The sequence below is a fragment of the Bombus pyrosoma genome, linkage group LG3 (assembly GCF_014825855.1).
Source record: "Bombus pyrosoma isolate SC7728 linkage group LG3, ASM1482585v1, whole genome shotgun sequence".
Taxonomy (NCBI): Eukaryota; Metazoa; Arthropoda; class Insecta; order Hymenoptera; family Apidae; genus Bombus; species Bombus pyrosoma.
In genome coordinates this window covers 15,228,723-15,256,463 of record NC_057772.1, presented here as the reverse complement: position 1 = coordinate 15,256,463, position 27,741 = coordinate 15,228,723, and the positions used below count along the sequence as shown (strand labels likewise).

At 32.9% G+C, this 27,741-nt stretch overlaps 2 protein-coding genes and 1 long non-coding RNA gene across 4 annotated transcripts; 1 reads left to right on the top strand and 2 right to left on the bottom strand.

Annotated features, from left to right (window-relative positions):
- The first annotated feature begins 117 nt into the window (after positions 1–117).
- LOC122565992 lies at positions 118–8,016 on the top strand. Its single transcript, XR_006316365.1, has 2 exons — positions 118–761; positions 1,851–8,016. It is a non-coding gene; the product is annotated as an uncharacterized LOC122565992 (long non-coding RNA).
- LOC122565990 (sodium/potassium-transporting ATPase subunit beta-2) lies at positions 2,768–15,494 on the bottom strand. Of its 2 annotated transcripts, none has more exons than XM_043722634.1 (5): positions 14,978–15,494; positions 9,964–10,224; positions 9,174–9,355; positions 8,726–8,999; positions 2,768–8,653 (listed from the first exon to the last, which is right to left on the bottom strand). In XM_043722634.1, the coding sequence occupies exons 1-5, from the start codon at positions 15,102–15,104 to the stop codon at positions 8,550–8,552; spliced, it is 948 nt and encodes a 315-aa protein (XP_043578569.1). In that variant the 5' UTR covers positions 15,105–15,494; the 3' UTR covers positions 2,768–8,549. The 2 variants fall into 2 exon arrangements, with proteins under 2 accessions (XP_043578569.1, XP_043578570.1); XM_043722635.1 differs by lacking the exon at positions 14,978–15,494 and adding an exon at positions 10,320–10,343.
- A 1,677-nt stretch (positions 15,495–17,171) lies between these two features.
- LOC122577939 (zinc finger CCHC domain-containing protein 2) lies at positions 17,172–27,647 on the bottom strand. Its single transcript, XM_043749668.1, has 8 exons — positions 27,509–27,647; positions 25,959–26,451; positions 25,733–25,829; positions 24,946–25,655; positions 24,628–24,807; positions 24,265–24,527; positions 23,447–24,183; positions 17,172–23,232 (listed from the first exon to the last, which is right to left on the bottom strand). The coding sequence occupies exons 1-8, from the start codon at positions 27,553–27,555 to the stop codon at positions 23,168–23,170; spliced, it is 2,592 nt and encodes an 863-aa protein (XP_043605603.1). The 5' UTR covers positions 27,556–27,647; the 3' UTR covers positions 17,172–23,167.
- Positions 27,648–27,741: the final 94 nt, after the last annotated feature.

Below are 27,741 nucleotides of genomic sequence, written 5' to 3'. Positions count from 1 at the left end.
TGTTACTAATTACTAAATAGGTTAGTAAAAAATATTTCGGAATATTTATCAATTCACCTTACTTGATAGTAACTGATTAATTTTTGTTGTTACATTTTTAATTTTTCTGTTTTTGTAAATATTATACTTTTATTTAAATATTTAATTTAATATTATATTATACTTTTGCTAAATGTAAAAACTTTTTGTTACAGGCAACTAGTTAAAGAAATATATTTTTTATTTGCTTTAATGCGTTTTTTGATAAGCGTATGAATTAAATATATTTGCAGCCTTTATTAAAATATGATCAGAAACGGCCATAGTACTTGATGTTAATACACCTGTGTGACATAGTCATTGAGTAGCTATCGCAATAAAGAAGGCTGCGAAAACGATTTCCTCAACTTGATCGTCGTAAAACAAATTGGGGGCTAAGGTCAAACCTCGTGTATGCGACCTTAGTGCCTGGTGGCAGCTCGTGTATGCGATTCACAGCACTTGTACTATTGGTAGTTACCTTCTCTCTCTTTTCGTCACTTGAGCCGCGCGCATGCACATAATGTGAGTCACACATGACGAGTAATCTGAATTAATCACATCCTGCCCACTGTGTCATTAATGTCATTGCCGTGTGTCGTCCGACTGAGAGAATCGGACAAAATAAACGAAAGAATCGCCTTAAATATCTAATCCTCCTATCAATGAATTCATTTCAAAAACGGACCCACCTAACATGGCACCTACAAACCAAACTTGCCGACTTATTGACTAGATTACTGGTAATTAATAATTCAGTCTTTTACAAAATCCATGTGTATGTATAACGTAATATGTAGCTATGTATACGCAAGTTTGCAGATATAAAAGCAATAATAATAATCATTATTATTGTCTTTTCGCGTTATTTTACTTTGCTACTTTTAACAGAGATATGACTTGAAATTGACAACTTGAAATTGATTTAAGAACAATCACTTTTTTACTTTATATTTAGAACCTATTATTGCGTAAACTTGTTATTTCCATGTTATTTGCGACATTACCGACTTCGCATAGAATACGATTGCAGCGCTATTGGCGGTTGGAATTGAAATTAAATTTCAATTTAAAAATATCGATTTTTGAATAAATTTAAATCATTGACAGACTGTAGAATAAACTTAACACGCAATTCTTTTTTGTATCCTATCATTGACTAAGCACAGAATAAACATGGACGTGTTGTAGAAATTCAAGAATACTTGCAATTTCACATAGCCTTGAAACGTGTCTGAACGTGTAGTTCAACTCTTTCACAGAAATAACAAAAGTTGTTTCATGACTGAAATGTAGCAAAATATAAAATCTATTTCAATTCTTTGTATATGGTAAATATAATAAATATATATGTTAAAAAATATATAAATATATAATATAATAAATATAATAAAACTTGAATGAATTTATATTCTTGATAAACTATATATTCATAATTTAATTATATCACATATTAATTGAATGCCTGTTACACGTGAAAGAATAAGAAAACAATATAAAGGTATACGTATCTCTATCTTTGTTAAAATAAATTAAACATTAACAAACGTTTTGCATTAAATATCTCTGAGCTGTCACAGCACCAATACATCACACTTTTTTCGAAGTCATCTGCGAACTCAATCAATCATTTGCAAACAAGCAAATTATAATCAAGCATTTAGAATTAATGTATAAAGCTCAATTAATTGAGTCAAAATGAAGCAATCATCAAACTCAAATTCTGTTTGAAAAACTCATAACACAAGCCGTTGGTAACAGACAACCAGAGAAAATTTGAAATATTATAAAATTTCGCTAACGTAACAAAGTACTAAATAAGAACTTATTAGTTAACTAGTTAAACGAACCTGATAATAGTCGACTGAAGACAATGGAATAGTGGTAGAAACATTACATAGTTGAAATTGCTCACTTCAAAGGACGATACATCTTGACACCACGCTTTCCAAGCAGTGGTATTCACTGCGATATTCAGTGACATTCGCGCCAAAACTTTGTCGAGCTGATTCCTGATTGGCTGGAGCGAAATGACTTTTCATTCGTTTACAGTTTAAAGCCGCGCGCCACACACAAATTGAATAGGGAGATAAATGTTTCACGGTTTAGGTTACGAAATATTTATTTTTCTTACTCTGTCTGTCTCTTATCGTGTGGTTATTAACAATTTTCTTCATATTAGGAACAAGAAATAATTTTATGTAGCAATAAATCGATTAGATCACACGGAATCATCACTTAATTCCGTAAGTATACTTAAATATAATTTAGATAAGGTATTCTAGGAAAACCGGTTTTAACTTGTTTTTCAGCAGTATCAAAAAGTACACATAGGTGTAATACTTAGTTTCTTTAATATGTCAAGACTGACATAATGAAATAAACAATATTGATATACATAAACAATATGATATTTCAAGTTTCTGAATTAATAACTGCTATTTAGATTTGAAACAAGATATTGCTGTATATATTAATTTAAATGCCGTCATTTTTAGATACTATATCCTAAATCTATGTATGTACAATAAGTAAATTATGTATGTAATAATTTTATGTAAAAATATTAAATAAAATAATTGAAAAAACCAAAACCGATAATCTTTAAGAAAATTCGTATTATTTGTACAATAACTAGGTTAATTAGTTACTGCAATATTTTTATTATTAACAATATGATTATTTCATTTGATCCATTTTATCGTAATTATGTTTAAAGAGTAATAATAAAATCAAAATATGAAAGGGCTTTTATACATTCTGTTTATTTTTCATAACACATTTCAAGCATAATGATATCAACAGCCATGCCATCTCGTCTTAAATTATTATTAAATATTCATGCTTAAAGATCTTGTCGCCGCGATTGAAGCGCTAGTTTCGAAATCAAAGGTAATATCACAACGATATGGGATAGAAAGTTCGTACACATGAAAAGTTCTCGAAAGACAGATTTCTTAGAATACATATTGTTTGAAACTTTGGAACTTTTTCATAGTAATCCGGGTATTAATCTTTCTCTCGATAATTGTCATTAGCAGCCACTGTTGTTTGCGATTGTTCTGATCGCTTTAAAGCTTTCTGAAGTTTGAATTAAATTTTCTTCTTTTTCATTTACAACACAAAGTCAACAAAAGAATCAAAGTAATCTTAAATTTGTTACTATATTCCTTTTGAGTGCGATCATCGATTATTTTCAGATCGATAGCAAAAACAAATTGCAGTCTATAGTAAATACCAATATTTCAAGGGTTCATAGCTTTGTGGATTATAAACCATCCGAGTTAAAACGATCGTTCAACATACTCGTTTCATCTCGTTCTATGATACTGACAGGTCTCTTGACAACTATATATTGGCGCAGATCATATTAATATCAACGGTAATATTCTTAAACATCTAATAATCAATGTCGTCATAATGGGTCTAAATACATAATTTTTCTTAATCGACAACAACAAATGTAGGTGTACGAAGACCCAAAGCAATATTCCAGAACGACAAAATTTATAATGATTTCGCACTATACTAAGTTCGAGTCTTCGTAGTCTACGGTAAAATCTTATTGATCGATACAGTATTTTTGGTAACTATTTTCTTTTTTGATGTCGTAATATCACGTTCGGCTAACTTTTGTTGACGAACCTCTTCCCTATACATAAAAAGTTGCAAAGATGTGAAAAGTAGATGCAGTCATGGGTAATCGTATTATATTAACTACTAAAGAATATTAACGTGTTCACGCTAATTTCCTTTCCCGAGACATCAAGTCGCGATATCTTGTTTTAACGGCTGAAATTTATTTCAGCAAGATCAAAGCAGAAGTAGAGTTTTCTTGGCTCCGCAGTCGTTCAACGTTGCAAATGCTTGAACCTCGATATTTAACTATTTTAATTAAGCGTTAGCGCTAATAATAGAAAAATTCGAGTCGATTTTACAAAGCAATTGGTAATCGTTGAGTCAGAATCAGAGGGAAGTGGGGAACGTGAAGATAAATCTAACATTAAGAACCAACGACACGGTGTCCCGACACAGAAATTTGATGTCATGTTTTGTGATCATATATCTCATATATCACACATATTCGTTCGTTTTTTTATCGACTTCTCGACGAAATCTTAATGTAATTCTATATCGGTATTCCTCTCAATTTTTCTCATGTAATACACCCTTTTATATGCATCGATTTCAATTAATCTCGTGCCTAACTGAGCGGTTCCCAACGCATGTATATAACATAGATGAAACTTCAAATGTCTTATAGATACATACACATATCATCAGATAATTTAACGAATAGTATTATAATCGGTATGCATGCATATATGCGTTATAATATACGAATCACACTTAGAATTAATTTGACTTATTCAGATTAATCGTCTTAATTAGAATATTATTTTGTTACCGTTCCTCTGTTTTCCTTAGCGTTCACATTTCATACAATATCGCGAGTTCTGTCGAATTTTTACTAATGTTACCGGCTACTCAGGAATTACGTTAAAATCATCTTTAGTAATATTAACCTTATGTGTATTTATAATGTATATGTATATTATATAATTATCGTTACTTTAAATGTATATATAATTTTATAATATATACTCCATATATCTTTAAATGTATCTTAAAGCTTAAAATTCCGCCACTTTTTTCTTTTCATCAAAATTTTCATCTACTCTCATACGCATACGTCTCACGTACATAATTCGTCACATACTTAAAGCGCTAATTGTGTTAACGATTATCACACAGGAAACATGTTCCAAATAGAATCTGGAGAATAAACATAGCTTGCAGGATAGTGCAGGATTGTTCTCGTTGAAATTCCACCATTTGGTTTCGAGAAACGGGCGTTCGGTTACGGCAAGCTAAGAAACTTTAAGCATGATTACTAATAATCCCACCGAACCTGATTCATGGCTAGTAGTTTTCTTCGGTATCAAGCTTTTCCCGACTCTCTTTCAACTCTCTTTTTTCTTCTTCACGCTTGCGTGAAACGTAATCTATATACTTTAACAACAGATGTTCATTATTAGAAACAGCTCATTCACAATGATGAATATACATATATAATCGTTCTCGATCAGTGCACTGGATACAAGTGTAATAATTCCTATTAGTACTTTATACCATCAACGCATAATTCATCATCGTTTTCATTATCATCGGTACCTTCGTCTTTTTTCCATTAGTACGTTCTCATTTTCATTCCATTTTCTTTTCCGTCTGCCTCATCCTTCCTTCCTTTTTTTTTTTTTTTTTTCTTAAAAGTTAATAGTGTCGTCGACGATTAATCTATATTAAGTTTTTTCTCATATCTCAATATGGCTCCGGGCGAGGACTCAAAAATGAACGATAATAGTAATAATGGTAATAGTAATAATAATAATAATAATAATGATAATGATAATGATGAGAATAATAATAATTAATATTAATGACGACAATAATTATAATAATAATAATAATACTAATGGTAATTAATAATCGCACGTTACGTCGATTAATAAATAGCAATAAAATTATTGATCTTGTTTTGGCAGCGCTCACATTCGAAGTCGCCGCCCATTCAGATCGCTTCATCTATAGCCTTTGTACTATCTTTTCGTCCATATAATCAAGAGCGATCGATCCTTTTCTACGCTTTCATCGAGAATTTAATGAAGAGAATTTTCTTTTAACTCTGTAGCACCGATCGCTTATGCTATCAAGGTCGATTATTTTCATATAAATCGATAATTTCCAGTTAAAGTAGGATTGCCATTTCGCCAATCCCAAAGAAATATCATCGGTATGAGAATCGGTTAACTATAGCTTAATCGTTTTACGCAGTATACAACACACAGGTAAAACAATGTAAAATGCAACGGAATCTAAAAATTTGTATATAATAGATAACAGATCATATAATGGCAGTATAACTTTGGTAGTGAATGTATAAGCGTTTGCAAACAATTAAAACGAGGGATAATGTTCCTCGTTGTTTGATTAAGATTAAATTCACGACGTAAGCCCGCCCCGTCGTAATTCGAATAAGTATCATAAACCGCCAAGAATCCCAGATGCCAAGGGCGACGACCACCGCGCAAACGCTGTCCTTCGAAAAACGAACAAGCTCTCGGAACAACCAGCTTTGCTTCTAAATTTAAGCCATGAAGAATGGAGATCAGATGACGGACATTCGATTTCGTTTACATTAAGTACATACCATTATCGTTGTTTGCTATAAAGAAAAATACAAAAATAGGAATATCAAATGTAAAATTGCAATTTACAAAGCAAAGGAAATATCGATACGATCAAGTATCGGTTGAAATACAAAAATCATCTCAGCGAGATGAAAAAAGAGAGGAAGAAAAATAAACTCCTCGCAAAATGGTAAAATCATCACATAGGAGAATATAAATAGATAGAATATTAAGTAGCAAAGAAAATGAAGTACTATCGAAATAGAACACAATTCCTCTGATCTCCAGACTATAGGATACAACCTATCGACTATACGATTGCGTGGACTAGCACTAGATATTATCATGCGGTACAATATAATCATAAATAGATATTCCATACGGTGTTGTACGATTATCACTAGGCTGATTAAACTTTCCCGTGCAAACAGCGCGCTGTTTCTCGACAAATCGAAATCCAACGAAATTTTGTTATCTTCCACTCTTATTTGCTTCGAATCTTGTAACTATGTACATTTATTAACGTTAATGGCGGTAACTGCCGAATTTGTTATTTTCGCTTTCCAATGTTCTTTCACTTTCCGAAAAATTTGAGCAATTCGACTAAAATTCAGTTTTTCCTCTAAGTATACGAAAGAAAAAAGAACACACAACGAAACATATCGATTGCTTTCATTCAATAGTTTTGTATTAGCCTTTCGATAATGAAAGGTAATAACTATCATTATTATTTCTTTTCTTGATCGTTTGATTGATTTTATTTCTATTTTATTAATACTTTCCATTAATACTAATTAATAACTAAAATATTAATACTAATTACTACTTTACGTTACCACCATTAATTATATCCACTGTATACAACACAGCGTAATCTACCTCCGTACTGGCGGAACTTAAAATTAAAATCCAAGGATGACCTGTTTTTCATTAATTAAATTAAAAGTTTTATTTATAATTGCTTCACGCGCTCTTGCTAACAGTTTGCAATATTATTTCCTCGTTCGAAATAATAAAATAGAAATCTATTACAAAGCTAGTAAAAATTGGAGGATTTCCAATCAAAAGTTCCACCGCACGAAACCTTCGGTAACAATGCAATCGTTCTTACCAAATCAATTAATTAGTCTCCTGCTGTCTCGTTTCGATGAGTTCATTGACAAACTCGCATGAAACAGACTCTCTTCCCTTCGACTTGTCTCTATTAGCTTTTGTGTATGCGTGTGCGCGTGCGCGCGTGTATATGAATTTCGATTATTTCAGACATCCCTCACCTTTCATCCCGAAACGACGGAACTTTCGATCGAGATTCGCCGAGAGCCGCGTCCGAGAGCTTCTTCGTGGAATTCGAAATCAAAAGTTCCACCGTGCCGGGTGCACCGTACCGACGGGCATAAAGACACTAACATTTTGCTTTTTTTTTGTTTAATACGTCTACGTGGCACGAACTAAGGGTATCAATTATCCTCGGTGTACCCTACACGTTAGCGAGTCTCGTTGGCTAGGCGAATATCAATATAACTTCGAGAGAGAAAAAAAAGAGAAAAAAAGAACATTATACGTGCGTCAAAGCCCGCAACGAGACCAAGAAATTAGCAGACGACGAAAAGCGAAAAATTCGCAAAAGGGGCAAAAAAGTAAGGGAAACCTCTTACGCGCTCCAACTGATATCCCGAACGATATTTAGATCACGATGGTACGACCACTCCTCTTCGCCCCCGATAAAAAGAAGTGATACCGCCGCAGTTTTTTGTGCAGAATTTTTCCGCTAAACTGTTTTTTTTTTTTTTTTTTGTGCATCCTGATACATACGCGCATATGCGTACGTATATATACATACATATACATATATAGATATATAGCTTGTACATAGCCAATTTCACTGGTCCGTTTTGTGATCCTATAATAAAATGCTTTTACCTTTGTGGAAGCGACGACGACGGAAACACGCGGCGTTTATGAAAAATCTCTGTACGCTGAATGAAACGAACACGTGTAACGGTGTTTTCGAAGAACGGTCCTTCATAATGAGAGTGAGTAGCGCAATTTGTGTGAAAAAACGACAGTAACTATTATCGCATGGTGTTGCAATGAAGAGAATCACGACGAAGATGAAGATAATGAGAAATGATCGGTGAATCTCTGAAAGATCTACGTTACAACGACGAGAAAATACGCGGCTAGGGCGGTATCGTCGGCAGAGAAAACCGGAGGGAAGAAGGAGTGGTCACGATGCGCCAGCGAGATTGATTAAAAAAGAAATTTCTTTTATTCTCCTTCCTCCTATATATTCTTGGACGCAGTTGGTAGTGATCTTGCAAAAGGTGGCAAGTACGATGCTTAATCCACCATCAGTTCGAAATGTACCGAACCACGCCTCTCGAATCTGTCGTGGATGATATTATGCGCCCAAGCTTTACATTCGATATTGATCAACACACCGTCTGAAAATTAACGGAATATTCAAAATCCTTTAAATATCATAGGTAGGTTATTGTGATTTAATGATAACTCACATTTAGGCTTTTCGAAGAAGACAGCTACCAGGGGACTAAGGTATCCAGGGGTATTTGTGAACGGGAAATAGTATCCAGGAAAACCACGACGTGGAATATATTGAATGGCACCCATGTTCTCAACATCTGCGGGATTTTCACCGGAACATGACACCCACACGGTATCCAATCTGTTAGCGTGTTCCTCTTGCTTGATGTGTTCTTGAAGATCGGTTGGCATTGTGTTCGGCAGATTTTTCGTGTCATTATAATATTCGGGTTTCCAGCCGAAAATCTAAAGCATTAGAATTATTAATATTTCTCGCTGACTGCTTACGTAAAAATCGAGAGTCTCCTAATAAAAATAACGCTTGCCAAATTTCTCGGATTTTTAATAGTACGTAATTTAATAAGAACAATCACTCTATATGTATAATAATATCGTAGTAACGTTTTTAATATCACGTACCTTGTTCAACTTGAGGAAAATGCAAGGAGCAGATTTGTTGTATCCATATTTGTGTTTCTTCGTACACTGTCCCCACGTGGTCATGTCTACGTCACAGACTTTGCCGGCAGCTGGTGGTTTGCCATAGTCGCACATCATCCTCTTCTGGGCACCATTTGTTGAGGTAGCAGGCTTTTGGTATTCTAAACAGATTCAAAATTAATTTTTTATTTAATTATCACAAAGACTCATTAATCCTAGGACACCCAAGGAGGCGAAGGAACACATCAAGATATCGATTTGAATTTTGTTTCTTATTTTGCTAGAATTTTTCTAAAAGTTATTTCTAATTTTGTATACCGTACCTAATAACGTGTTCTATATTTAACTCCTAGATACGTATATGATTATATATTGTAGAATATAAAAACACCGAAACTCTGATCCAAAGATTGTTCCCACCTTGACCGGATTTAACGGGTTCTTGACGTAATTGGCTCGTTAGGACAAAGACTGTTTTCTCGCTTATCGGTTAATATTAGCGTCATAATAGATCTATGGAAATAGCATTACTGAACACCTATATCTAGTAAATATTTTATTAACGATGCAAGACAATGTAATTTTATTACTTCTGCTTTCTAATAATAAAGTACTCTAAAAGATACGTTATATTCAACTACATAAATTTTAACTGATAGAGTTAATCTTAGCGGAATAATTATTTCAAATTTATGGGTACAAAATTTTTGTCTCGTATCTTGTGTTATGTAAAAAAAAAATTAAGAACCAGAATTGAGAAATAGATTACCTTCGAGGAACTTATCCAATTCTCTGGTCCAATGTAAGAAATTGCCTTCGTCACTTGCTTTGTACCAAATTAAGGTACTTTCAACATTGCTTGAAGGAGGCATAGGCCTAAAACCAAGTCCGGGGTTGCTTCCGATCAAGGAATTGTCCAATTGCCATTTCGGTGCATTCGGGTCTAACGTCTGGTAGAAAACAGTTAACATCGCTCCGAAGAAACCAGCCAGTACCGCATAAAAAATAACGTAGAATAACAAGATTTTGGCTGCAATCGGAAAATAAGAGATTGTTAATTTTTGAAATTATATACATATTCTCTAAATATCGGTCATCTTCTAAATTACTCCGTAATAATTTTACTTTAACTATTATCCGACCATTTAAATCATATACGGATATCAGTATAGTGAATTGGTCTTTCCTTTAAGATAAAAGCAGTATGTGCGCAAAAGATCTCCGTGGTCGATTAAAAAACAACTTAAAGTACGACGAAGTATAAGAACGTAGATCTCGGTCACTTTAGCCAATTAAAGCAAGGCAAATGTTTTATTGTAATAATTCCTTTTGTGGATACGCACAGTAACTGAACTCTACAACACTGAGACAATTATGATCCGAGATCTAATTGGCCTGAATTGGTATTGAGTAAGTGATGCTGCGAGTTTACAATAAGAATCATTGATGAATATCCATTTCAAGCAATTTATTTTCAAAGAATCATAACACGTATCTATACTTGCATCGGATTGCAAACGTTGTAAAAGATTATTCGAACAACTATATAGTAACCTTCTATTAAATCATATTTAGTAAATAAATTTATCGAGTATTTTGTTATTAAAAGGATACTAATACTATAATTAAATCTTACATCGATCCCATATATTTAATGTTTTCCTCTAGTCAATGTCCCTATTTTTGTAATAATCGCCAATTAAATTTAATTTAGAAGATTTGTCCACAAAGTTAAACGAAGTTGTAGTTCCACTTGGCACTACACCAAATTTTAATATAAAACCCAGTGAAGCATCCTGTTTCTACAATATACTGATATCATTTTATTTATATTCATATTTCTCTTTTTAATGCCATATAATATATTTTCTTGATTACATTTTTATTTCTTTTTATTCGGTGGAAACTAAACATTTCTAACGATCCATGCATTTCGCATTTACACGGTAGAATTTTATGCACAAAAATAGGATATCTCACAGAAGAATTTTAATACTAACAACTAGAATTCCCTTACATAGTATAAGAAAACCAAAGTAGGTTATTGATCCCTCTAGTCATAGTTCTCTACGTTTTATCAATATTCGATACGTAGAATTGCGTATCATTACGTTAAACTGGTTGCTTTTATTTCGTCCTCATTTAAGGAAGACGTCCTCCGCTGATCATGTTAACGTTACGTACATATCTCCAGTAGTTTTATAAAAAATTATTAACAAACGATAAAGAAAGTTTAAATTAGAAACTAAAATTTTCTTCAATACTCCAATAGTTTGTTTTTCATCCCTCCAGAACGAAATTCATTCGTTTAAAATCAATTTGTAAACGCGCTAAACAAATTTGGAAGATTTAAATAAGGAATACGATTGACATAATGTCTTCGACGCAAATCAGTTTCTTTCGATACAAATTTTACAAAGAAATCTTGTTCTTTGTGACAACTCTATTTCCTTGTTTCCGGGATAGGTGCATCGATGGTAAATACTACAAAAACTGCCATTTTCTATATAGAAATTCGAACGTAGGTGCAACAATATCAATGACCTACTTCATGAAAGAACCGTGATGGCTTCTAAGTTTGTAGCGCCGCCGCGTTCAGCATACGAAGTGATCGATATCTCAAAAAAACCGTGAAAATGTTACGTTACTACAGCAACCGCAATAGTGTACCGTATTTGGACGAAAAGATAATATCGTTTGATCTACTTTTTATCCAGAAACCTACTTTCAAGAATGCATTTTGAATCTTATTCATCGGATATATGTACTACCCCGTTCTGTATTTCTTGAGAAATATAAAACGTTTAGAATTTTATACAAAATTATTATCATACGATTTACTTGTACAATCCCACTTATTTAGAACCCGGAATTTTCCGATGCTTTTATCTATATTTATTAGATTAACACATCCCTAAGTGAAATCAATGCAATCACTTAAATTCACAAACTCAAAGAAGCACCTCATGTTGCAATAATGAATTCTAGATTCTACTGAAATATCATTTGTCATTAACGTCTTCAAGATACAATTGAAAATTGTATTCATACTATTACATAATGGTATAATATTCGTGTCATGTTTTTCACATTGTTGAGAAAGTACATAATTTGAAACATCATAAATAATATAAATGTTAATCAAGAGTATTTGTTAATACGAAATAAAGTATTCAATCATTCGTATGGATATTCAAATATTCAAATATAATTAAATATTTAAATAATTAAATATTTGAGAAATATTATTTATGATATTCTATACAGTTTGTATTCTATTTCCTTAGCTAGTAGATCGAATAACAAAGTTTATTAAAAGTTAAAATGAGACACAAGCGAACCGTATAAAATCAGAGCAAGCTATTCCTACAGAATGGTAAGAACGCTGGATTGTATTGATTTTGGTGGAAGTCGATCAACTTCAGGAGAAGAAGAGGGGACAAAAGACAGCATAGAAAGAATATAGCTCGCAAAGGCGAATAGATAAGCTGCTTTAAGTATGCTAACACAATAACACAACGACCGACCGAATTGCCTCGTTAATGTTGCAAGAAAATGGCAAAATCAGTGAATGTCAAGAAGTTTACAAAAAAGATTTCCGAAATTTATGCGATATATATAACCAAATGATAATATCGAGTACGAATCACAATAATATTTGCTCACTGTACCGAAGCTTCTTTAATCACGGAAAGATTTAAATAAACAATCCGATTTTTAAACCTAACTCCCACCCCATACTTCAACGGGCAAATCCTATAATTTATTACTAACTTGGCTTGTTTCTTAAAAAAGGTGCACATACTTTAAAAAGATTATAAATTTGTGTATCGAATTGAAAATTATTAGTCGAATAAAGAAATTATTAAGAATTTATTATACATAGATAAATGTAAAAAATGTAAAAAATAAATATAAAAACTATGACCCAATGATCTGTGCAACAATTTTATTACAGATCGATTTTGTAATAGAAATTTTGAAGAAATATGCTAACAATACGATGTATCGAAATGAAACTAAAATAACTTTTATGTAGAATAATAATTCTTGTATACAATAGAAGAAGATTACTTATTTAAATGTTCTTTTGTCAGCTTAGACAACACCATAAATATATTATACGTTGTATAAAATGGATTAATTACATTATATGACATTGTCTGACTATACTTATGACCATGACCAAATTTATTATGAGTGCTTTGCAATTAGTAGTAATTACAATCCTACACTGTACAATAAACCTAGTTTCTAAATAGAATCATTTTCTTCTCCTATCTATTAAATTTTGCTTATATCTAATGTTTGCAACCTTCTGTTGATTGTTTTGTAATTTTGCAAAAACAATTGTTTTAATTTTTTCGTTTTCTTTTTTTTGCTGATTAAAAAATCAGTCATTGAATATATTATCTAGAATACCGTAATATTGGATCATCATCGACCAAATCTCGCAATTGTATTACATAACATGACAGACACGATACATGGAGAATTCGTTTGCTACGTCGTTCGGTAGTATCCTACGGAATTGTCATAATCGTTGTAATTGCATTAAATATTTTAGATTAATAATATATTTATATAATTGAGTAATAAATTAATGAAAATATAAAGAACAAATGTAAAGAATATAAATCTATAATATCTAAGTACTGTATTATGCACTCTAGAGGTAGTTTTAATATTTTTGTCCTCCCATCCCAAATTCCAAATCGGAATACAACATATTTTTCACTTAGAATTAACAAAGAAATAAATTTTTCTAACGTTAAGCTTAAAAATTAGGAACACTCTTTAACCCTATGCCTTTCCTCTTATACGTATTACATCATACATATTACAGAAGATAAAAGTAGGACGATGAAAATCGTAAGGTTACCGCCCCTCCATACGTTTCTTTTAAAGATCCAATTGAGAATTTTCTAATATACGAAAAGAATAATACGGAAACGATGAAAAAGGCAGCTTTATCAGAACAGGATGCGTTTTAGATAAAACAAGAAGTTTACAATTCAACATTTTTATTTAAATAGCTGATTTCTGTCGCATCAAAGAACCGCGTATGATTATTTTGACAGAATAGCAAAGAACGTTTCTTTCATGAAAGGAGTGAACAATCGTATTTCAAGTTATTTTATTCATGATAGAAATAAGTTTTTATACTAGATTAAGTATAGCTTTGAAATATTTCACTGAGGAAAAGTAGAGGAAAGGAATGAATGCGATAGTTTAATGATATCAACGTTATCAACGAAAAATCGATTAAACTACGATCAGAACGGTTTTATTCGTTTGAATGCAGCACGAAAGTTCTTTCTAGATATATAACACCGTTACTGATCTGCAGTGCGCGTGTACATTGCGTCGCTTTACGTCAGGAACTATGGGGTTACGATTAAATGTCAATCGGGATATTCAAGTTCTGACCTTTGACGATACGTTTTAGGAATTTTTGCGGGATGATCTTTGACAATACTACGGACGAACTATCCGATGAACTCGACAAATAAATCTACGCATGAAATCTAGTATTATCATTACTATCCTTCGATCGAAGGAAATCCACTCTTAATTTTGTCTCGGGGGAGAAACTCGAAAACGCGATCGAAACGTATTTGTCAATAAAAATTACGTAATTTTCCAAAATTGTTTAAAAAGACAAGGTGAAATTCGCGGCCTGACGCTGAATTCGATTTCAATTTGAGAATGCAAGCACGTAATGAATTTTTCGAAAAAAGAGAATGAGAAAGAAATGAAATATGTTTGATACGAAAACTTACCCCAACTAGCGCCTGTGCGCCCCAGGAACTGTCCAGTCTCGGAGTTCCATAAAAAGACCCTAAAACCCTCCCATTTACCAAGCTTCGGCGGCGGAGTATAATACTGTTCGACTTTTTTACCCTCCATTCTGATCGGTTAAACGCAAAAATGGAGAGAACTGCCGCAGATCTCTCCCGCGAATCACCACGAACGAACAAGGAGGACGTGCGTGAATCCTTTTCTCGGCCGGCTCTGCTGCTCCTTCTGCTGATCTTGTTCTTCGTCTTCTGGTGGAACAGTGCCGCGATCGAACAGTTCCGCGGGCGAGGACGCAAAAGAAGGAAGGGTCGATTCGTGCCCTCGTCTGGAGCTACTGTTCTCGGGTGCTCTCGTCCGGCCAAGGGATGAATATTGAGCGATCGAACCCAGGCTGGCCCGAGCTTTTCAGGCCGTCCCCTCCTTCTCTCGTTCTCGTTTCGTCGACTCCCTTCCTCTCTTTCCCTCTCTGTTTCTCCAGCGGAGCGCGCTTTCTCACTGCCGCGGAAGCGCTACCCCTTTCCACCGCGTCGACGAAATCGCGCAGTCGCGTCAATACGCACCCCCTAGCCTCCTCTCTTAACTATATCACGGCCAGGTGGCACTACTGGCAATGGTCACGGGCTCGTTTGATCCTTCTCGCTCCGACTCGCCTTTTTATTGCCCGTTCTCTCGTTCGTCGATTCAATCGACCCCGCTGCGTGACACGGCGACTCCTCGCGACGGAGCTTATGCGATCCCCACAATAGATACTGGAGAAAATGATTCTCTCTCCTCTCTCGAGGTCCATCTACTTCGATCTTCTTCTTCTACTTCAACCCTTCGAACACGTTCCGACAGATAGATGGACATGGAATAGTTCGGTTAGTCAGACGAGAGTATTTTGCAAAAAGGGATACATACAGATATGTAGGATAAAACAGAATTAAGAACAGAGTTAGAAGTATAGGAATAAATATGATGAGGGAAGTAGATGGAATGTTTCGGTATGCGTCTGATTGCAATAGAATGCCACGAGAGAATGACCAGACATTAAAGTATTTTGTACAGCTTCCTGTCGCCCTTATCTCATTCATAGCATAATCGTTCAACTACCATTTTATACGCGGCCCTGATGCAATATAGGCATTCTTCTGTATTTAATATCTCCGATTACATTGTCAGACTTCTCAAACGTGATTATCGTTTCTTCATCACGCCCTTGCAACTTCGATTCGATCACATGCCGAAATAGTAGTTAAAGTCAAGGATATCTGACATCGTTCTACAACACGCGGATTATGTGTCTCCGGGGAACATACATATGTATAATGAAATTATGTATTCATTATTCGAACAAAACATTTTTCCAGTATCGTTTATTCAATTAATCCATATCACAACATATGCAGGATCTTGTGTAATAATTTAACGAACTTCTCCGGATGCGCCACACCACATCCGTGTAGATGTCGATAACGCGTAATGGACACAAGCATATTAAGTACTATTATAGCTGAAGGAAATCATTTATTACGATATATATTATATATATATAATGAAATCATTCGTTACGATATGCTTATAATAAAACCTTAACACGAATATATTGCACGAATTACGTTCAATATAAGATATACGTCCCTTGATAAAATTGATCTAATTTTTCCGTTATTATCGTTTGTAGTTCCTCATTTAATCCATTTACATAGTTTTACAAAAGTTTGTCTTAATATGGAAAAATCAAGGATATGAAAACATGATAATAAAAATATCTACGTAACGCAAAATAAATAAAAATCTATTTTATGTAGAACTATAATGCGGTATCTATACCGCTTAGTTTACCATACATGCACATTCTTACATAACGGAAGTCCTGTGGATCGATTGTACTGGAAATGTCGAATTTAACAAATTTCAGCAAAGAAATCCAACATACATATGTACGAATTTTCTACTTTTTATCAATCGTAATTTAAATAGGTGATCATAATGTTTAAATAAAAAAGAACGAAATATCGGCGTTGTTGCGTTGCTTATTATATTCCCTCTTCGATTGCACAAACACGACAAGCTGTAAAAATAATGTTTTGCAATGAAACAAATGTAGGTTATCAAAACAACTTGAATCGTTAGATATTTAATAATTATTATGCGGAATATTTTATTAGTTTTACTTTTAACGACATTAAAAAATACATTTAATTTATTTTTATTTACTTCAATTCATTTGTATTACAAATTACTATAATTTTTGTCTACAGCACACAATATGTAATTATCGTTATATATTACCCATCCGGCAAATGCAATGCATCGGATCACTTCGTTTAACTCTCTAAGAAAGATTTAGACCTTTTACAATTAGATTCTTTCTTTTTATTTTTTTATTTTTTTTTTGTGGATTCGCTCCTGCTGTGTGAACATTATATAGAAGTCTCGAGAAATGTACGTATGTATATAAAAAAGCAACATTTTTATAAAGTTTACTTCAACGTATGTTTTAAAATAATAATCTTGGCGTATCTTGTACTATTCAATCGAATCTGAATTTAAACTATATTATACTTTATACAAACGAATTAAGCGGTGCATCTATAATTAAATGCTAGATTCTCATCACATTTTTCAGAATAGACTAAGAGTATACTTTAACCAGCTTCTCGATTTATTTACAAATGGTATTACGTCCTATCGTGTCTTATAATCGCATGTTAGTAAAGAAATCATGTGTATTAAACAATGTTACTGTTCAAAGAGTTACAAATTTGATAATAATTGTCGGTAATATCGCAAAATAATCGTAACTGCTCTACAGAAGCGTGTCTATTTACACAGCTTTTCTTTGTACTATCGCATATAAATGAAAGTACAATTTCATAAGACGCTTGTATCCTAAACACAACGGCTAAAAGTGTAGACGGATTGGTTGGTAACGTTTTTTATTAAATATTTCATTACAGGAGGTTAAAATATTTATAATGCATTCAAATAACAGAATTTACAAATATATCTCAATATTTCCATATATGTATGTATATATATAATGTGTATATACACATCACATATTTGTATGTAAATCTTCTTTCCCCTATCACGCTATATATCATACATACTTACGTATCATACATTCTTCCTCTTTCGCACCGATTCTTATGTACATGACGTAGAGCGGCACAAACCCTCGTACAGATTTTTTTTCATTTTCAAATTTGTTGTTTTTTTGTGTGTTTTGACCCATTACACTTTTTATCGTACCACAATAACAGTATTACTTGTCGAAAAATTTGATCCTTTCACATCAGGGACCGACTACAAAAACCGAATGAGTTTCACTTTTGCACAGAATGCCTCCTAAATTTTTTTGTATTTTTCTATTCTTCTTTAAATAATAATAATTACACTTATACATTAACCGTTAAGCAGCACGCTTTACCCCGCTTGATTCGTTTTTTCACAATTTCCGTCTTTTTCTCGTTCCTATTTCTTTGAAATGGCAACTCTCATCCATAATGTATCGCGTTTTGTGTTTCATGCTATTTTTCTATCCACTTTTTTTTACTTTTTATATTTTATTTTCATTCTCGTCCAAAGCACGTATTGTCTTCGTAAGTCTCGGTAGTCGGGCAAACTTTTCGAATCATCGATCACCTCATGCAAACATTATTGTATAACGAGCATCGGTCACAAAACGCAGCAAATGTACATACATCATAATTGTAAGCACTTTTTAAGTCACTATGCCGACGGTATGTTGATATATGTCTGCATATACACGTATATTTGGGTATTTCTGTTTGTACAATAGATGTACCTGTATGTGTATTTCGTTAGATCTTTTTTCATTTCTACCTCCTCTGTTAACTTTCTCTGTACAATCTTAACCGCTGCCCAATTACACCCCTGTATGTCCAAAAATATTTGACAAAAAAAGATACACATGGCTCTAGTCTTTTTTTACATTCTTTTTTCACTTTTTATAATTCCACTTGAGTACAACCTATTTTATTCAATTAACATTAGAGATGTAAAGTGTCGAGAAAGTTTTTTTTTACTTCGATATAATCAAGTTTCATTACAATATAAAATATACGTGTTGCATGTTTTTTTTTTAATATACCAGAAACGCGAACTTTGAGACGTTTGAGCTGCTTTTCATAATATAAGATGGCTAATTACTTGTACTTTATAATTTATTGTTACCATTAGTTTAATTTCATCAATAAATTCGTATAGGAAAGAGAAAAGATAATCGTGAGTTCTAACTGAAGCGAAAAGAAACACACTTAGGAACAGTAGCTAGAAGTGCTAATAGAGATTAGTAACACAAACAGTTATTGCTGAAACTAAGAATTAAAGTATAAGATAATAATTATTATAGAAAACAACCAAAATTACGTATTAAAGATGTACAACATCCGAGTCAATGTTTTTGCCTTTTTTGTTTTTTTTTAACTTTTTTCCTTCATTTTTCCCTTTTTTTTAAATATTTGTCTGCATTTCCTAAAAACGAAAGGGGTTCTCATTTGAAAAATGATCGAATCTTTCCAGAAAGTTTACATCTCTATTTTATATATATATATATATATATACATATATTTATATATACATATATGTGTGGTAATATATATATATATATATATACATATACATATAATATATAATATATACATATAATTTATCATTAATATAATTATTATAATTAATACTAATATTATCATTTTATTGTAATTACTACTACTAATCTCTCACGCTCTTGCTCTACGGCTTCTGTTCAAGTGATATGATTCTTTGACTTTTTGATTCTTTTCCATATAATACTGATTTGATCAAGAGCATTTGAACTTTTTTTCAAACTTGAACAACATAACGCACTTATTGCATCAAGCACAATTTTTTTAGTTCTGCCACCTATGTACATGTTTCATTAATTTAAATGCGTACTTAACGGTACTTGTTAAACAAAGGAGTCTTGATTCAAAGCAGACAGCCTCCTACAATGATATAGTTAATGAAACTAATTCCTCACCGTTCCGATGATTAATGATTATCAACAACAACATTCTTAAGAAAATTCAAATAAGGACAAAAATTAGGAGATACATATTTTGCATAAAATTTTCAATCACTTCAACCGAACGTAACAAACTGATGAAATACATTAAAATGAATGTAGTCGATGCAGTGAAAACGACAATTCCTTAGTTACATTCTTTATAATAGAATTTTTTGTTAAATAACTACGTAATATATTATGTCATTAAACATGACATTATTGCTAAAACGATCCTTCTCTTTTATATATAATTGCAGATTAACAACAAAATTACAGAACTCCCTTATTGCTGCTTACAACACTAATACTATACAATATTCACTTTTAAAAACATGTACTGTTGTTATGCTAAGAAGTATTGCTTAACAGTTAAGAGAAAAAATATCGCATTCATCTTATTGCCAATGACACATACATCTGAGATATACTAAAACATATTCCCTTGATTATCAATGTCAACAGTTAGTAAACAGCAATAAAGTGTTATATTTTAATAATTATAATACTATTGCTTCTGCTTCTAGCACGACTAATCGTGACTATAATACCATTTGGTCAACAATGAATTGTTATTATTTAGCAAGATGCAAACACATTCATTTGGACCTATATTTAAAAATAGTTTAATAATATATTTAATTTCGAAAACGAAATTTGTCCGCAAACGAAAATTTCAAATTTATGATTCAAATGATGACCTTATCAGAAAAATTCAATCGAGAGGTTTACAATATTTTTGTTAAATATATGTTGTAAACTCAGACTCCTTTGTTTCGTAGACGAATCACATACAAACACACGAAATCTTTGCGCTATTTTTCTTTTGCTCTTGTCAAGCAACATATCTGAATTTAAAATGTAAAATACAAAAATGTGTTTGTGTGTGTTTCATAAATCTGGCTTAGGCAATATCTGCCAATTACAACTGATATTAATCCAAAAACAAAGTACTCGCGAATACCAGGATTCGATTATTTTGTATTATGGAATTAAAAAAAAATATTCATAGAGCTTTAATATGAATTTTACACACTCTTCATCAGTCACAGCCACTTCGAAACTTTTCTCAGGTAGTTTTTAAAAATCATCATTGACTAATGCTAACGGCAAGATAAACCTCAACCTTTATTATCTTTTTTTTTAATAGACCGGTATGAAGACACTGGGTGTTTCAACAAAAATGGCACTTTTAATAAATGTTACCTAAACACCGAATCAGACTCTAGCAATTACGACACAGTCGAATTTCTTATAAAAAATTGACAAAAGTTTGAAGATTATAATATATATAGTATGGATAATATTTTTTCGGCTTTTCCCAACTAATTTTTGGCTTTCTTTGGAATTTGAATAAAGTATTATTTAGAAATAAAAAACGACTTTCACTTTATATACAATAATATGTGAAAACAATACCATTAAAGCAAGTTATCATCATCTTAATAAAATTGTTAAATCAGATCCAAAGGTAACATGAAAATCATCAACTCTGAACTGTCTCTTCTTTTCAAATTTTTATCACTGCAAAATAACAGCTCTAAAATATTAATCCCAAAATGTTTGTGGCTATTGACTAGCTGCCAAATAATTCATTACCAACCCAAAAAAAAAAAAAAAAAAAAAAAAAACACCTGAGAATTCTTTATATCCAGAAGCTATTGAAAGGAAGTTTTTAAATGCATGTGTATTTAAAGTCACACATATCAAACTCACTCTCACTCATTTTTATATCTTTTCAGTCCTTACTATTTTAAATATCTAGGATCTATTTCATATAGATCAGATGCATAGTATGAGAGTCTTACGATTAAAAATTATAAGTCATCGTAAGTATGGGAACTAGACAAAGATTTACCAAATTATACACTTTAATAGAATTAGATCGACACTCACTAACGGTGTTTGTTTAATTAAGAATTGGTTTAAATGCAGTAGCAACTTGTTGACAAGATGAATTCAACACAGATTGCCACTCCACTCATACCTAACACTAGTACATATTCAAGTCGTTATTCTTTCTTTTGTTTATTACTTACTAACGAGATTTTAAACGCATATAACGCATTGCTTACACTTAAAAAAGATGGGCGATCAATAAAACTCGTATAAAATTGCTTAAGTTGCACGTGATTGCATGACTATTTATATAAATAGGATGAGAATTATTGTTATTTAACTAACTATTCATAAGTTAATAAATGAGTGGTGAGCGGCGTATATTTATAGTTTTATACACACAGGAGCGCAAAGGCAGCTAGACGATCGAACACTTATGGTTTGTTGTTCTTTCATTCTTCCTTTTTTCTTCTTCCCTGTTTTCTTTTCTCTCTCTTTCTTATGTGCATTCATCTTTTACTCTTCTCAACTTATCTTTTTTTACTCTGTTGTCATCATTCATTTTTGCACTCGTTCAAACATTGCGCACGTAAGAATTGAGAAAATATGTATACATAAAAATGTGGCTCAGTAGCGATAATAGAAGTAATAGTAATAGTTTAATAGTAATAGTAGTAATAGTGATAGTAGATGTACTAGTAGAAGTGAAAGTATCAATGATAAATATAGTCAAACATGGTAATTTCATCTAATCAGAGCACAATGCGTTCTTTTTTCTTGTATTTCGTTTATGGCTAGTTACTAGAGAAATAGTGAGAAATTGGGTTGAGGCGTGCTGTGAATGTGTGTTTGAGTATGTATGTATATGTGTTTATATGTAGTCCATACGTATCATTGGTAAGACACGAGTCAGTACCTAACACAAACCTTTCAAAATGTATTCTAAAAACATAGATAAGAGCATTCTGCGTTATGCTTTTCCCAGTTTTCTCTTTGTACATGACGCGACATCTTTTTACATAATTAAGAATTACTATCATAAATAAGAACTTGTAAAAAGTATACCTGGTACCGCAAATCGCGAAACTTCCTCGGTTAAAAAATCGTCATCCTGAATATAAGGGATGTCTACAAAAATCACCGAAAACTTGCATGAGGAGCGATAGCAGTCATCTTTTGAACGGTATTTAGGTTGTATTGCTGTGGCGGCATCGTAGTAACAGTAGTAGTGACAGTGATGGTGACAGTAATTACGGTAATGATAATAATGATAAATTGCTGGATGGTCCGCGGCATGGGATCACTTGTCAGAATTTGGGCACTCTCCAGGTTGTTTCATTATACTGTAATCTAAGCGGTATTGAGCTGAAAGTAAAAATAAGAGAAAAAATATTATTTATCGCAAAAGACCTATGTATATTACCCATCTTTTATTTGCGTATAATTATAAACAGTAACATTCTACATAAAAGAGATATATTTCTGGAAATAGTAATCGAATTTACAGTATGTAATGGAATATGTGGAATTTATTAAATTCAATAAACATTGTTTTTATTAAGTATAAATTTTAAGTTACCTTTTTTGGTAAGATCTTCCATGGTTTGATCTTTACAGTCAACTGCAAGATGACTACTACTGCCACAATTATAGCACGAAATTTTCGTTGGTGGGACGGCAGCTGGTGCATATGTAACAATCGGAGTAGGTGGCATATACGGCGCCTGAACAGGTGTCGCGGCTGCATTCGGTGGAGGTGGTGGTGTTCCTCCCGAGGATGGATGTCCAGGATATTGGTACATCATTTCACCATTCGGTTGGTACGTGGTCGGATAAGCTGGTCTTGCATACGGTCCATGTGAGAAGTTAGAATAAATACCACTACTCGGTCTCAAAGCCGGAAAATGACCATGCGGCAGATACGTGACCTGCGACTGCGAAGGTGGCGTGGGAAAGGAAACGCATTGTGAAAGATTCGGTGGCCCACCGCCGTTCACCATTTGATTTTTATGACGCATTACATGTGTCTGATTTCTTCTAGTACGCTGCCTTTCCGGGCCCGATTGTATAGGTTGTTGGGATGCTGGATGTGATACTGCACTTGTAGAATGTACCGGTGCAGAACTAAGATGATCAGTAACTGGCGGTGGATTGCTCTCACTGCCGCTCACCCACGGTGCTGCCGGAGGAGTCTCTGGCGGAGATCTACTACCAGTACTATCAGAACTACTACTCTGTGAACAATGCCTGCTGTTTTCAGGATCTAACCTCAAGGCTTGTAATTGTGTTAAACAATATACGTGTTGAGCATTGCACCTAAAATATTTTAACATCGTTAATTCAAAATTCAAAAATCAACTTTGATAAATGTTAATAATTGCACACTTTCTTTCCTACCTTGAATATCGATTTTGTACCCCAGCGACAGGTAATGTAAGACAGGCATAGCATGGTGCATTTTGTGCAGCATACATTGGTGGTGGTGCAGGATACATTTGTATTTGCGCAGGATCTAATGGTGGCATAGTAGGATATCGTCGTAAATTAGGCGTAGCTGCATGATTATGATGATGATGCATCGCTGGATGCTGTTCCTGTAATGGCATTGACTTACTGCTTTGATTTCCATTATCATTTAACATCTCCATTCCTGGTATAGCCTGAATAAAAATTTTATGTTATGCATCTATTTTCCTTCACTGATTAAGTGAAAGTTAACAATATATTAATATATATCAAGTATAAATTATTAATTATTACCTCATTTTCAACTGAATCTACAACTGTGTGTGTTGTGCTGCTAGCACTATCTAATTTTTTATCAGTAGAAATTTGATTTAAGCCGTTAGTAGTTTGACTCTTAACTATACTTCGTAATTGCCCTACTGCATTTTGTGTTAATCCTATTTCCCTCAAGTCCTCATCACTCATTCTTCGGATCTGCACAATATATTACATATTATTATGTTTATTAATGTACATATATGTTCTATTATATATTTATACTAAATATAAAATAAAATTTATTATGAAATATTTTATGTAATTATAAACTATTTTAAAACTTTACTATCTCACCTCGTCGAGAGAAAAATTCTGCAAGTTGCCTTTGAAATTTGGCATTTCTTTTCCTAACGTTTCTCGTAAAGAATCACCAGAAATTGAAGATCGCAGTCGTGGTGGTGGAGGTTGTTTTGATTGAGGTGCTGCCGGAATTAAGGTAGAAGGAGTATTCTCGATGCTATTATGGCGTGAAAAAGTAGTAGAACTGCTGATAGACAAGGGAACAGAGCGTGATGGAAGCAATGGAGGTTGACTAGGATGACTTCTGTTCGTACCCAATGTGGGAAGTGGTGGAAGGGAATTGGCATTTGAGCTGCAGATGCTTGTTTGACTGTTAGAGGCACTCGTTGATGTTAAGGTATTCGAAGTAGACTGAGTCACTTGCGAAGAGGTGCGCGGCATTGTATTATTTCTGCGACCCATTGGGGAATTACTGCGACTAGGAGATCGAGACTGGGATGGTGACGATTGACGGCTGACTAAGGGGGAAGGTGGGTAAGCCAACATGTCGCCAGTGTGATACATCAGTTGATTCCCCATCATAACCTGACCTGTCCATGGTGGCATATGATTTACTGATGGAAAGCCAAGGTGAAGGTATTGTGTTGCGCCACCTGATCCCATTGGCATTTGTTCTGGTGTTGGCAGGCATAATCCAGGTGGAGGCATGGAAAGACCAGGGGGAACACCAGTTACCATGGTATTATTTCTCATTGTCATTTCTCCTACAGATAATGTAAAAAAATATTAATATTTATATATATTATACATATATGTATGCATATATCATATTATAAACTACCATGATAAGTTTGCATTGGTGGTGGAGCCATCATACAACTGCCTTGCATCTCTGTGTCCATTAATCTTTCATTTGTATTCATACATGGCGCGCAACCCTATTGTTAAAACAGATATAAATTAACATTTAGTTTAGTATGAAATATTTAGACAATATTTAGAATACTAGTTAGATTACAGATTATATAAATAAATAAATGCATTCAATACATAAAGATTATACATACTTGTGTTTGTTTGTAAGATGAATTTAACTTTGAAAGATTCAGACGAGCTTCTTCTTCTTGAAGCTTTATGTAAATATTACCGAAGACACTTTTCTGCTCATATGTAAATGCTGGATGATTTAAAGCCATTGTATACAATAAGAGCAGTTCTTCAAGTGGTTGATCATCCGGTGTAAAGGTGGTCCCATTTAATAGGTTAGAGATTTCTTGGTAGTCAAAATTTGACAAATTCTTGTACAAGATTACAGCACATGCATAGTTACAAGAATGTAATAATGCCATGTAGAGCGCAAGTTTCCTTCGTGTGCGTTTATCTGCCACACCTAAGGTTGTTAATTCGGCAAGATCAGTGGCACTGTTTGCATGATGTTCCGTGTCACGGAGATCATTGTAGTCCCGTTTACCAATATCCTCTACACAAGTGCCAAGGTATCGTACTTCAAACGGCAGGCACATGTTTAGTAACGTGCACATGACATCGATGCGTTTATAACTGCACATATAGAAATATATTTTTTTATAGTAATGAACTAATCACAAATATTTCTTTCATGAAATGCATGAAAAGCATGAAATAGTTTTGAGTAAGTAACTGATATCTTAAAAAATATAAAAATATATTTATGCAATATCAACATAAAAGTATATAGTTAATAAAAATGATTGGATATTGTTACAAAATATTATCAAAAATATCAACAAAAATAATTAATTCTGAATAACTTTTTATCTGTGAATGAAAATATATTAATTTTAAATTGTAGTATTTTATAATTTATACCGTTTATATTTATACGTAAAATGCTAAAATAAATAATTCTTTTAAAAATTTCTCTCATAAAAATGACAATTATATTATTTGTTAGAAGCAATCTAATAAAATGATATAATAAATTAATATTGATTATTCAACATTATTATAACTATAATTAACCAAATTATAACTTGTGAAAATTGTATCAGAATAACAATTTAATTACAGCCTATGTAATTATAATCCTTATTAAAGCATACACGCAATCTATTATAATGTGGTATTTAATATATAGATTTTTAATAATATGCTTTATAAGATTTTATTAATATCCATATTCAACAGGAAAAGTAAATGATACTACTGTTGATAACAATATAAAATATATGTAGTATTTTATCATTTTAAAACAAATATACATAAGAAGATTTAATTATTAATTCACTATAATATCTTGAATACACACGAAATTAGAGGAAAACAGTTGCTACCATACTTGGTACTCCTGTATAATAAACAGAAAAGTGATATATCGATAATGGGGTAAATTAAACATTAATGAAAATCAATATCCATATAATTTCTTATTTACCAATACATTCATGTTAATTTCTGACATAAAATTAAGATGAAATTGCGGAATGTTCTTTTTGGTTAGTTCGAAATTTAGTAAGGATGAAGAGGTCATACTTGAAAACGAAAAGAAGCGCTATGAATAAAAGAACTATAACAATCCATTTCCGAACAAGGAGAATATGGCATTAGTTAGGGAAGAAACTGATAATATTTCTATTACCTGGACAGATTCCCAAACCATGATACCACGTTCTCCTTACACACCATTGCCAGACAACATTGATACCACTTGGGCTAAAGAAAGCGCCGATGCGGACAGCTTTGGCGCCTCGGGTGTTGCTATCAAGTGACAATCACGGCGGGGTCTGGTACAATAACGAACCAGTTTCAAAGCGTTCACGAATGTGAAGGACTTGTTAAAATCCAAAGGCGATCAACCGTAGGGAGCACTTC

Bases quoted from the DNA above. Each gene is read 5' to 3' on its own strand.
- LOC122565990 (XM_043722634.1), bottom strand. From the start codon at position 15,104: ATGGAGGGTAAAAAAGTCGAACAGTATTATACTCCGCCGCCGAAGCTT. The intron at 9,000-9,173 runs GTACGTGATATT...CTAATGCTTTAG, and splicing joins TTTTCCTCAAGTTGAACAAG to ATTTTCGGCTGGAAACCCGA. The intron at 8,654-8,725 runs GTGAGTTATCAT...GTTAATTTTCAG, and splicing joins CTTCTTCGAAAAGCCTAAAT to ACGGTGTGTTGATCAATATC.
- LOC122577939 (XM_043749668.1), bottom strand. From the start codon at position 27,555: ATGGTGTGTAAGGAGAACGTGGTATCATGGTTTGGGAATCTGTCCAG. The intron at 25,830-25,958 runs GTATGTATAATC...TTTTAACAATAG, and splicing joins CATCTTACAAACAAACACAA to GGTTGCGCGCCATGTATGAA. The intron at 24,184-24,264 runs GTAGGAAAGAAA...AAAATATTTTAG, and splicing joins GTACAAAATCGATATTCAAG to GTGCAATGCTCAACACGTAT.